Source organism: Manis pentadactyla, chromosome 3 (assembly GCF_030020395.1).
Source record: "Manis pentadactyla isolate mManPen7 chromosome 3, mManPen7.hap1, whole genome shotgun sequence".
Taxonomy (NCBI): domain Eukaryota; kingdom Metazoa; phylum Chordata; class Mammalia; order Pholidota; family Manidae; genus Manis; species Manis pentadactyla.
The window spans coordinates 22,193,647-22,206,268 of NC_080021.1; the positions used below are offsets into that span (position 1 = coordinate 22,193,647).

The 12,622-nt window shown below is 36.1% G+C and overlaps 1 protein-coding gene across 3 annotated transcripts in view; it reads right to left on the bottom strand.

Moving 5' to 3' along the window:
* Positions 1–3,732: 3,732 nt before the first annotated feature.
* MTBP (MDM2 binding protein) overlaps positions 3,733–12,622 on the bottom strand; it is a 77,966-nt gene continuing 69,076 nt past the window's right edge. For all 3 annotated transcript variants that reach the window (XM_057497790.1, XM_036876422.2, XM_036876421.2), the window contains exons 18-22: positions 10,735–11,001; positions 8,965–9,214; positions 8,277–8,390; positions 5,562–5,627; positions 3,733–5,004 (exon numbers count right to left, since the gene is read on the bottom strand). In XM_057497790.1, the coding sequence (XP_057353773.1) occupies positions 4,966–5,004; positions 5,562–5,627; positions 8,277–8,390; positions 8,965–9,214; positions 10,735–11,001 (736 nt within the window). In that variant the 3' untranslated portion in view covers positions 3,733–4,965. The remainder of the gene's footprint in view (positions 5,005–5,561; positions 5,628–8,276; positions 8,391–8,964; positions 9,215–10,734; positions 11,002–12,622) is intronic.

Genomic DNA, 12,622 nt, shown 5'->3' on the forward strand with positions numbered 1-12,622 from the left:
ATGGACTTTATGTTGCCAAGAAAATTCAATGGAGAAAGAATAATCTTTTTAAACAAACAGTACTGGGATAATTGGAATCCTATATACAAAAGACTAACGGTGGATCCCTTCATCACATGATATACAAAATTAACTCAAAGTGGATCACAGAACTAAATGTAAGAGATAAACCTATAAAGTGAAAAGACAACCCACAGAATGGGAAGAAATATTTATCAATCATATATCTGGTAAGGGACTAGAATCCAGAATACATAAAGAATTCTTACTACTTAACAATAAAAGGGCAAATAATCCAATTAAAAAATGGTCAAGGGATTTGAGTGGACATTTCTCCAAAGAAGATATGAAAATGGCCAAAAGACACATGAAAAGATGCTCAACATCACTAGTTATCAGAGAAATTCAAATCAGAACCACAATGAGATACCACTTCACACTATCATTTGTCAAAGACAAATAATAACAAGTGTTGGCAAGGATGTGGAGTAACTGGAACCCTAATACATTCATGGCTAGGGGAAAATGTCAAATGGTACAGCTGCTTCGGAAAATGGTCTGCCATCTTCTCAAAAATGTTAAAAATGGAGTTACCATAGAGTCCAGAAATTCCACTCCTAGATTTATATCCAAGACAACTGAAAACAGATGTTCACGCAAAAACTTGTATACAGATGTCCACAGTCAAATGTTCATAATAGCCAAAAAGTGTAGTCAGTTCAAATGTCTCCATCTATTGATGAATGGATAAACAAAGGGGGCAAATTCATACAGTAAAATATTATTCAGCTATATAAAGGGATGAATACTGATATATGCTATACATGGATGAACCTTGAAAACTTCATGCTAAGAAGCCAGACACAAAAGGCCGTAAATTGTATCAGTTCATTCATATGAAATATCCACAATATGCAAATCCATAAAGACAGAAAGTAAGTGGTCGGGGAAAGGGAGACTAGGAAATGACTCCAGCAGAAATGGGATTTTCTGTCTGCAGTGATGAGAAATACCTGGAAGTACATTGTGGTGATTATTGCACTACTTTGTGAATACACTAAAATCCACTGAATTTTACACTTTAAAGGGTGATTTTTTTTTTGGTATGTAAATTACATTTCAATTAAAGATATATTTTGTGGGCATTTTTTGAAGTTATAGTCTCGTCCATTAGAGAAAAGCCACACTCCCTATTCTTTTCAGGCAAGATCTCTCTTTACTTCAGGTGTCAGGGGTGCTGTGGGACAACACCTTTAAGATTCTTAAAAGCCCTTCTGTCTCTGAGTGGGTCTACTTATAAATCATTAACCTTAAATATTTCTAAGATCTTAATAAAGGATTATATAACCACACTTTTGGTCTGATCTTTTTCCTTTGGGAATCCTTTGCCATCAGAGATACTGGAAGTGGGAAACCATTTTATTTTCCAATCCAGAATGTCCTAAGCCATCATGATCTCCTCATGAAATGCTGCTAGAACACTGAACAGTTCCTTCTTGAGCTCCTGTTTTTTCCTGTATCTTATCATATTCAGCTATATAAACACACAAAAGGCCCACTGACAGTTTTCACATTCTGCCTGGAAATAATCTGAACCACATCCATGAGTTTATTAGGTTCAACTTCCCTTTTCCAGGTTATGCAGGGAACACTTTTACCAAATACACCATTGCTGTATAACACAGCTGAGAGTTGGGCCCTGTGGCTCCCTCTTGCCCAATAAAATGGGCCTCATTCTAAACTTGTCATTTGGAAGAGTGTGAGCTTCCAGCTGTATTCCCAGCTATTATAGGTGTAAAACTCCTATATTAGGAATCAATAACTCCCCAGATAGCTGGTGTCTAAGCTCAGCCTATACTCCCTTTCCTTATACCTTTCAAAGTCCCTGTCAAGCTCAACCTACAAAAACTGGTCAGCCAGGCTCCTCTCCTGAAGCACAGCCCCAGAGTCTGTGCAGCTGTGCTTCAGCCCAGCCTGCCTCTTCCACGAGTTCTGGCTCATACAAAGTGGTATTCGCCAGCAGTTTCTTGTTCAATGCCCTCACAGGTCAAAAATTGACCTGAAGTTCTTGGGCCTTTTGGGTCTCTCTTTTCAGATTTTTTGAAATACATTTAATCACTTTCACTTTGATACATTTTTTTGTGGAAAGTTCACAAACGATATTAAGTATGAGCACAGCATGGAAGTCAAGGGTAAGGAGAATTGAGTATGGATGGTGTAGAGGGACAGGGAAAGTTTGCAGCCCAAATGAGGGAGGCTCCAGTCCAAACCTCTGACCCTGACGGGAATCCATGCCCTGAGGTGACAAGTGGAAACGAGCTTTGGAGTCACAGTAAGGCATCTAACAATTTAGGAAACAATTTATTTGACCAACTGAATTGACTGAACAAGCTTCCCAGGTCACAATGATTGTTTCCTTGGCAAGGACATGTATCTGGTGCCCCTTGCCTCTCTCCACACAGCTCCTCTTCACTTCTACCACCAGCTAACACCTAAGGCTCACAGGCCTCGCACGGCAACAAAGCTGGAGCAAATGTACGAAGCCCTTGGAAACTATTTGATGTAGATGGTGGGTGGGAACTAGGGACTAAGACCTAACATGAAAACTTAGGTAGATTTCTTTGAAATTGACCTTTCTGAGCGCAGAAGTGGCTGGGGATTAGCAGCTTCATATGGCTTTCAACCTAATACAACAGACAATATAACAATTAAATCAAGTAGATTGGCTCCAGGGTTCCCCGATCAATTATATGGGCATATGAACCAAGTTGGGACTTTGATGGCACAATGGAATTTAAAAAGGAAATCAAGGAAGAGTGATTGTATTGAGTTACATGTCTCAGAGAACTCTCTAGTGCCCAGGTTATACAGCATGCAACAATTTTAAGTATACAGTTTGATGAGTTTTGATAAATGTATATGCAATGTAACCACCATCACGAACAGGATATAGAACATATAGAACATCATTACAAAATGTTTCCTGTGCCAATTTCCAATCTCTCCAACATCTGGCCTGTTTCTTGTGACTGCATTTGTCTTTTCTAGAATTTTGTATTTCTGGTATTCCCTTCTCAGCATAATGTTTTAAGAGTCATCTAGTTTGCTGCATATTTGTTTGTTCCTTTATACTGGTGAGTATATGGTGAACCTCCACTGTACGTACATTCAATTTTTTTGTATAGACATATGCTTTAGTTTACCTTGGATAAATAGTGAAATGGTTGAGTCACATGGTAAGGGTAAATTTAATTTTATAAGAAATAGCCAAATATTTTCCAAAGTGATTACAGTATTTTCCATTCCCACCAGCAGTGCATGAGATTTCCAATGCTCCACATAGTCACCAAGACATGATATTGCCAGTTAAAAAATTTTATCCATCCTGGTGGGTGTTTAGTGGCATCTCATTATGGTTTTAATTTGCAAATGACTCCACACTAAGAAAGACTGATGGTATATCATTTTAAGAGACAATGTTTGCTACCCTAATGGAATCTTTAAATATTGGCTCACTCCTTCAAGTATCTTATGATAGTGAAAAATGCAGGCAAAAAAAGGGGCATTTCAAACAAGTAGCTCTACGGAACCCAAGAAACACCTTCTGAATATATTAGCCCTGCTTTTAGGGTATAGAAAATCATTTAATGGATAAGCAAAACAAGTACACTCAGTAAGCAAATTTCTTTAACTGGAAGAAACTATAAAGAAAGAGATGGTAGATTTGACTGTAAAAACTAAAGATTTCAGAACAATGTAAACAAATGACAAAAGGCTAATAACAATATAAGAACTGTAACAAACCATTAAGGAAAAAAGTCAAAATACCCAAAATAAAAATGGGCAATTAAAAAGTAGCCAACATATTAAAAAAAAGTTCACTTTCACTACTTTCAGTCATCAAAAAAGGAAATAGGGACTCTGGTGGGGGTGTATGCAAACTGACCTCTCAGAAAGGCAATTTGGAAATAGTACCCCAAATCTTAAAACCTACAAATTCCACTCCTAAACTGTTATATTAGGGCAATAATCAGTAATGTACTAGGAAGATTCATTACATTTTATTTTTAATAGGGAAAAACTGAACCTATATATCCAGCAATGGGAAACTGGTTAAACTGTGGTTCATTTGTATTATGCCATTATTAAAATAATAATATATGAATAAAATTCATGACACATTAAGTGAAAAGCTGGCTATAAAATAATTCACACTCATGCACACATATGACCCCAATTTTGAAAATACTTATTACATATATATTTTCAAAATATTAACAGTGGTTACCTAGAGATAACAGAGTTAATGTTGGAATTTTGTTCACTCTTCTTTGTACTCTATGCATTTTCAGATTTTTCTACCATGGGAAAAGATATATTTTTTTGTAAGTCCGTACTCAGTCATTTTCATTATGTCTTAGCTTCATAATTTCTACTGTTCCTTCATTTTTGATCCTAAATAAACATTAATGGCTCCAACACTGGTAGCTCTAGGGTATAGGTAAGGAAAAATGGCTAAAGATGTGTGAATTTTTTGCCAATATTTCTAAATCAGGAGCCATCTAATAAATTATGCTGTTGGAATGCATGAGAAAAGCCATTCACAATATCTTACTGAGACTTAGTAACTTAAACAGGCCTAAGAACAGAGACATTTACCAAGAAGAAATCTTTTTCTATTTATTGAAATAATTAAATAACCACAAGTAAAATTTTTAAAACATATATAAAAATATTAACTTTAAAAAATAAAATACAGTGGAACTATAAAATAAGAATACAATTAAAGATACATTAACTGAGCATCCTCAAAACTATATAAATATAGGATATATGAAATTCTTTAGAGATACATCTATTCTTTGAATAAAGTTTGAAATTCGTTTAAAATTTTCAAACTAAGGAAGGAAGTAGTAAATAATAGCTCTTGCCAATTTATAATTGTCCAAAGAGAATGATTCTGTGTTATTTCTTGCTTGTCTTTTCTAATACCCATTCAATCACCTAGGGGGAGAAAAAATATGATTATGGTTCACTTCTACTGAAAACACAAGTGATAGAAAAAGACAGTGTTAAAATTTCAAAGCAGTACAGTAGAAAATTAAAAACAAAAAGTAACATGTTAAAATCTTAAAACACATTTTATCTTAAAAGCACACATTATTTTGTCACTGAAGAGCATTTTTTTGCTGGACTTCCACTGCTGAGAACAATAATTGTTCTCAGTGGACAAAATGAAGATTCTGCTCTATTTTCTCACATGTATTTGAAAATGTTTTCAAAGGGTCACCAGAAAGAAATTAAACCAAACTTTGAATAATACTAATTAAAATGGATTCATTTTTCCAGCTCTTTTTATTTTTAGATTTTTCTTTCTTGATACCATTTTAGAAACTCTCGTTAACAGAGTGACCCATTACATACGACTGAATACTCTGCTTGCGTGTCTATTACGAAATATTTTAAGGAGTGTTCTTAGTGCACATAAAACAGCATCACAGCTACCCTGAAATAAAACAGCTATTTAATTGAATGTAGTTTCTTGGGAATAATTTATTTACCTGCACAGCATTGTTGTTTGCTGTTTTCTTCATTTCTTCAAATAGACCCCTTGAAGTTTTAAGATCCTAAACGAAACAAAATCTGCATTTCACAATTTGCATATTACATTGAAGTAAAAGATTCTAATTTAATCTTGGACTCACCCTGAAATATCAAAATACTCCGCCTGGAATATCAAAATACTCTAACCAAAATACATACATGTATAAATAAACCCCAAATCAATAATGAGTGATGATTATATCAAAGTAGACTACAAACTAAAAAAATTTTTTTAATTTTTTTTTTTTGAAGGTAGTCTGCTGCTGTACCTCCAAGTTATGCTCCATAGAGAAGAGGTAGCCACTTTCCATTCTCTTAGCTGTTCCCTTATTTCTACCCTCATGTTTCTAACTCAGATGCTTACACGGCTACTTCATCATTTAACGAGTGCAGACAGTGACTACTGGTATCAGTTGTGATGGCTGTGGGTTCAGGTCTCTGAATTCTCCCATCTCCCTTTTCTTCCTCCCAATAACAGTTACACCACATTTTTTGATTAGTAAATAGTCAGTGTTTGGATCATCAGACCTAGGTAAATATAGTTCAATCCTGGGCTAAATAATGTATTATAATTCCTCTTTCATCTAACATTTCATTTATACTGTAGTTAAATTATATTTGCTTAGTTTTCCATGTATATAATTCTGGGTGCCTCCTGCTGATGCTTCAATAGACTGATTAAATGTATAGCAAAGTTTTTTCAACACTCAAATATACTGGACTGAGGTTTTTTTTTAAGTTTACTTTTACTATTGTTTTTTACCTGGTTATCTTTCTCCCACAGCCTGCTCCAATTTGGTCTAATTGCTCCCAAGGCCTGGTCCTGTTAGGACATCCCCAGTCTAGGTTAGTTCTGGTTTTAATTCTTGATTCAGTCCCTTGTTCTGCTGACCTTCATCTTGCAGATTCTTCAAAAGGGTATATGAACGATAAATTTTCTTAGACCTTCCATGCCTGAAGGTATCTTTATTGAATCCTCATACCTGATTGAATTCTAGACCAGGTATAAAATACTCGGTAAATCACTTTCCCTCAGAACTGGAAGATACTTTTCTACTCTTTTCTAGCATACAATGTTACTTACTATGGAGAAGTTCAATGCCATTCTGATTCGTGGTTCTTTATATATATAAACTACTTTCCTGGGAAGCTTTTAGAAGTTTACCCTCTATCCCAGGTGTGAAACCCCACAATTATGTGGCTTGCTGAAAACTGCCATTAACTGGGTTGGACATGCTATGTGCCCTTTCCAGCAAGAGGCTTGTGTCTTTCACTTTTGGAAAACTTTGTTATAGTCTAGATAGTTTTCCTTCTTCTATTTTTACTTTTGGAACTTCTCTATTATTAGCATATTGGATGTTCTGGATTAATTCTCCCATTTTCTTATCCTGTGTTTAATGTTTTTGCCATTTGGTTCTAATTTCTGGTAAATTTCTTAATCTGTTGTTCAGCTTTTCTATTAAATTGATTTTATCATAATTTAAATTTGGAGTTTTCATGTTCTAAATAGTTTGTGGAAACAGCATCCTGTCCTAGTTTTATGGACGCAATTATCTTCTGTTTGAGCAAATTATAGTTTTTATGAAGCTTTCTCCAACTTTCTGCTCTTTAAGAGTTCCCTTTATTCCTTTATGGTTTGGCATCTCTTATGTTAGAAGCTTTCCTCAAAAGTCTGCTAATCCTTGCCTGCAGTCACATTTAAAAATGAGATACTAAAAATCTTAGGGGAGCTCTTGTCTATGCAGAGCCAGTTCACTGGTGTCACAGGTGGAGTGACAAGGGAGCCAGTTGGCTTTTCCACTGTAGCCTCCAATTCCTTTTTCTCCAGAGGCTATTTCCTGCACTGTCACAGAGGTGGGGGAGAGAACTGTGTGTAATACACCTTGTAGTTAACATTGTTGAAGAAGGATGTGCACAGCAAGTGGAAGGTTCCCCAGTTCACTCTGTAGATCTTTAGTTAGATGGTGTCATTTGAATTGGTCTGATTAACATTGGTATTCCACTAGGCAGACATTTGGGTTGTGAGTTCTTTTTTTCTCTGCTGTGCTAAGCTTCCGTGTGCTGCTTCTTGTTCAACAATGTACTAAATGTACTACTACATTTTTTTCTTTCCTCTTTTCTTGGCTTTTGTACTTTAACACTGAATTTCTTGAGATTTTAGAAAGGGAGGGAATTGAAGGCATGTGGTCACTCTGTAGTTTTAACCAGAAAGCCTCATAAAACTGATTCAAGTTAGAAGCTCTTGAAATTGGAGATAATCTAACACCGTCTAGTTTTACAAAACTGTCATGAGTGGCTGATCTGTCCAATGTCTTACAACTAGCTCATAACAGATCTGAAATTAGAAACTAGATGTTTTAATACTCCAGTAGCCTTTTTGTTATATAGTGAAACTACCAATTAAACATGTTTTTGAAGCTTATTAACAACTTAAGTCAAAGACTTGTTAGGGAAATATTGAGGATACTAGTTAAAATGTAGTTTCCTATATATAAGGACTAAAATCAAATAAATCAAATAAAAAATATTTTGGCTCCAATTTTTCTACCTCCATTTAAAGAAAAAAGTCTGACAACAAATTATAAACAACCAGTGTAAAAATACTCATTAAATATTACCTTATGTCAAGGAGGAACCTTAAAATATGACCTCTCGTGGAGAAGACACTGTACCTTTAGGTAGAACTTTGAGATCTCAAAGAGATGCTGGCTGCATGCCGTAAAACATTCATGAGCCTCAGTAATGTTGTGTTTCCTCAGGGTTTCGGTAACTACTTCTTTTAATATCTTGAATAAAATAAAACATAACATATGACTAATATTTCTAGAAAAAGGTACAAACATTAATCTGTGAATTACAAAACCTTCTAGCTATGCTATAAAAGATAAGTTCTGTAAGACAAAACAAGTGAGAGGGACAGATCTGAAACATTTACATGGTCTCACATGTAGGATATGTTAGAACAGATGACTGGAGTATCTAACAGGAATTCAAATCACAAGTTCTGAATTGAAATCTGAGTGTAACGGTTACACATAGCAGATATGTACAGGTGTGTATTTATTTTTTATTATGGAAAGTTTCAAACACTGTAAAGTACAGAGAATATTTTAGAACCCATCCCTATATTGATATATCTCTTAACCAGCTTCAAAGAGGATCAATTTATGGCTAATTGTTTGATTTATATCCTTGCCCACTTTCCTATTATCCTTCTTGCACTGGATTATTTGAAAGCAAAATATAGATACCATTTCATTTCATTTCATTCGTAAAAGTTTTAGCTATATATTTTAGATGAATCGAATAAAGGGATTTCTTCCTGCGTAGAACTAAGAGAGATAGGAAATAAATCTTTACCCGTGTGTGTTTCTGTGATCTTGATTCCTTAATTTGCCTTGATGTTTTTGATTCATGCCCACGTTTTTGACCAGAACTGGCCTTTGCAGTGACTTTTGAAGTCCCAGAGCTAAGAACTGGAACCGACAGACCAGTCACAGGTAATGCTCTCTCTGCCTGCGGCTGCCTGGCTGTCACTGCGTGCTGATGACGCCTAGTGCTGCGACTCATCTGGGAAAGAAGAGAATCTGAACTTTCAGATTTCACAAGTCTATTGTGGAGAAAAATATCAAAAACACAGATTACGTGAATCAACAGTGGGGCCCATTTCTGTCCTAAATGTTACAGCTATATCCACTGAAACATAAACTCAAGAAAAGCAAACAAAATTCTTGCTACTCCTGCCTTATACAAGCGATCAATATCATGTCCAGTTGCTCTCTTAGTTCTTCAAACGAGTGACTAAAACATAGAAAGCAATGAACCACAAACTAGAATTTCACCTAACAGGAAAAGTAACAAGCAATGTTACCGTCCCTCTCCCCACCAACTTACAAGTTCTCACATAAATCAGCTTTGGCACACCATATGGTGACATTTATAGATTCACACTCAGTTAAGTACTTACACTTTCCTATTAAGATAATTTTGATGAAGAAATCATGACCTACCTATACTTACTGTACCTACACAACTACTCTGCAAAATAAACAACATTGTTTAAACAAATACAAATAAAATCACAAAATTGGTTCTTGTTTCAATCCTCCTAAAATGTTTACATTTCCTTTTACAAGATAGGGCCCATATTTCAATTCTGCTAACCCACACGTACAGTGTACTTTCTTTTCTGGAACACATGCCTTTTTATTAGTCATAAAAAACTAAGAAATAAGACTAATATGACACAAGTCAGAAATAAGAAATTCTGTCACGAAACACAGTATCCTAAATGTTAATGGATTTACTTTTCAGCTTTATCAGATGTAGAAAGTACCATAAATTTGTAAAGTCTTCATGAAAATAATTTAAGTATTCCATATCAAGGGAATAGTATTCTAATATTTTTAACTGTTCAAAAAGAGATTTGAAAGTTTCAGTTTAACATACTTCATACTTTTGGAAACACATACATACAATAAGAATTTAAGGCTAGCTTTAGATGACAAAGACCTAAATTGGATAAAGGTTCTTAAGATTACTACAAATTCAATAGAGAGTAGAGTGCTTGTTTTATAAATTTCTAATTTCTATTCATGTATCTGCATATTTCATTTAGCTAGCAAAAAAAGTATCCGGAAAAGTTTCATGTAATGTATTATTACATGGTTTTAAGGTCATATTTTATATGAAACAGGCAGTTTTAAAATCCTACCTCAAAAAGCCCTTTGTTCAAGGGGCCAAAGCAGGCAGGAAGCAGTGGGATGAGAGGGAAGAGCAGAGGAAACTGCCGTCCCCAAGCATCCTCAGAGCAGGTCCACCACTTCTTCTACTGGATGAGGTCTCAGTGGGCCATGCCTTAAAGACTTCACAATCCATTGTGCTAATGGACTGTACGTTAGCATAGAAAGTAAGAGACTGTGTTTTTTCAAGTCATTTCTTTCTTTAACTTAAAAGCATGATCACCAACTGCTCACAATAAAAACAAAATTCCTGGTATGAAGGAATTAATCTAAAATCTATGCAGAAAGCTACTTAAAAATATGAAAGACTAGTCTGAAAAAAAAAATTACTCTAGGGAGGTAAAATACTTTCTGTCAAAATCCTATTTTTATACACTTAATATGTCACCTTTTTGGAGGATAAAGGCAATTCAGGTCTTTTGATCTCCTTTTCAATCGGGATACTTCGGTCCGGAGCTCACTTTGTAAAGCTTCCCCGTCAGGGACACTTCCAGGCTCTGATAAAACTGCAGGAGATGGAAGAGGGCTCAGCACAGAAGGCCCTAGAAAGCTCTCTCGGGTGCAGGTGGTTTGAGTTTCATAACGAATAAGACGAGACTGGAGTTCAGAAAATCCCCCATCTCTTTCTAATGCTTTTCGGTCATCCAAGCAATATCTAAACAAGAGAAAGATCATTAAAACCAAAGTGTCCATGACAGCAATGGGCTTTTCTCTGCCAATTAGGAAACAGCAAAGTATTTACTTCAAAAGTTCTTACTTAACTTCCTAAAATTGTTGGAAGGTTGAATGAATGGCCAACTTCTCTCACAAGTTCAGTGTTTTCTCTAGTCTGCTAAAATGACATGGCGAGAAGATGAAAAAATCTCAAGTACAATCTGATTCCTCTTTGACTATTTCAAGCCATAGATTAAATTAATCCTCTGGCCTATTTTCAAAATAATACAGTTGCTGTTTTAATACTCTTTAAATTTCTACCAACCTCTGATTCCTCAGCATTGCAGATAGGTAACAACACAAAATGCTGACTTCCGTTATTTAAAGGGCGAGTTTATTTTCAACACAAATATTGAAAGGGTATAAAAGCATTCTAAGCTGCCTCACCAAACACAGCTCTGAACATTTGGAATTTTTTTCTTTGAAACTTACTTCCCACCTTTTTTTTTTGTAAGCAGTAAACGGGTTTTAAACTTTATTTCTCTCTTTGACTGATTTTGGTTTTTAGAGGTATTTTGCCCCGGGATTTACTCTCCCCGGACTTACACTGGGTCTCATGATTTTGCACTGCTGGATTTTCCCACCGTTTTACACCAGAATGATGGATCCAGCTGGCAACTTTAGGGACCTTGACAGCTGAGGGGGTGGACATAAGGATAGGCAAGGGTCCTTCCCAAACAGGCTGCAATTGAGATTGGGGTGACCCATCTTTCCAGACTTTGATGAGGACTCGGGTCCCTGGGCAGTAAAGAGGCTTGTCCTCTGGTGGGTCAGGCTATGACCCGAGGGTCCACATTCTCTTAAAGCCTGTTGGGACTGATGTATAGATGTGGCATATTCCGATAAGGCACTGGCCTCAGGAAGTTGGCTGACTTATCAGTTGGTAAGGGCTTGAATTTTTCAGGACAACAGGACTTTAATCTCAAGGGACTGTAATCGGGGATTGGAAATCCATCTGAGTTGTGCAGCACCAAATCTGTTGGTGGGAGAGGTCAGTTGTCTTAACAGGGATGGAAATCCATCCGAGGCACGGCATCAAGTATGTTGGGGGAGAAGCGTTGTGCATTTTCCTTGGTTCTTGTCCCCGCCGTGACAAAGAACTGAAGGGCGGAGACACAGTAGTGAAGCAGAGTAAAGGTTTTATTTAAAGTTACTTAAAGAGAAAGACGTGCAGGCGACCTCAGAGAGAGAGGAGCGCCCTGAAAGGTTGGAGAAAGAGTTTAAGATTAAAAGGTTACGACCTCTCTCTTAGGTCGCGCCACTTCCCACCTTTTTGACTGAGTAAAGATTTTCCTTCCAACACTTCAGCTGTCTCCGTTTGGCTGGTTTCTAACTAAATCTGATCCAAGGAATCAATGAGAGGTTAACTCAGTGAATGTCTCTACACTTGAAGACACTCCACGTCAAGGACAACAAATTAGCATATCAGGAAAATCACATATAAGATATATGACCTTGGAAAACTCTTTCCTTTCTTCCTTTCTATAGCTGCATCAACCAAACAAATGTTTTCACATATGCAATGGCAGGACTATAAAAACAAAACCTGTTATCAGTCCTCT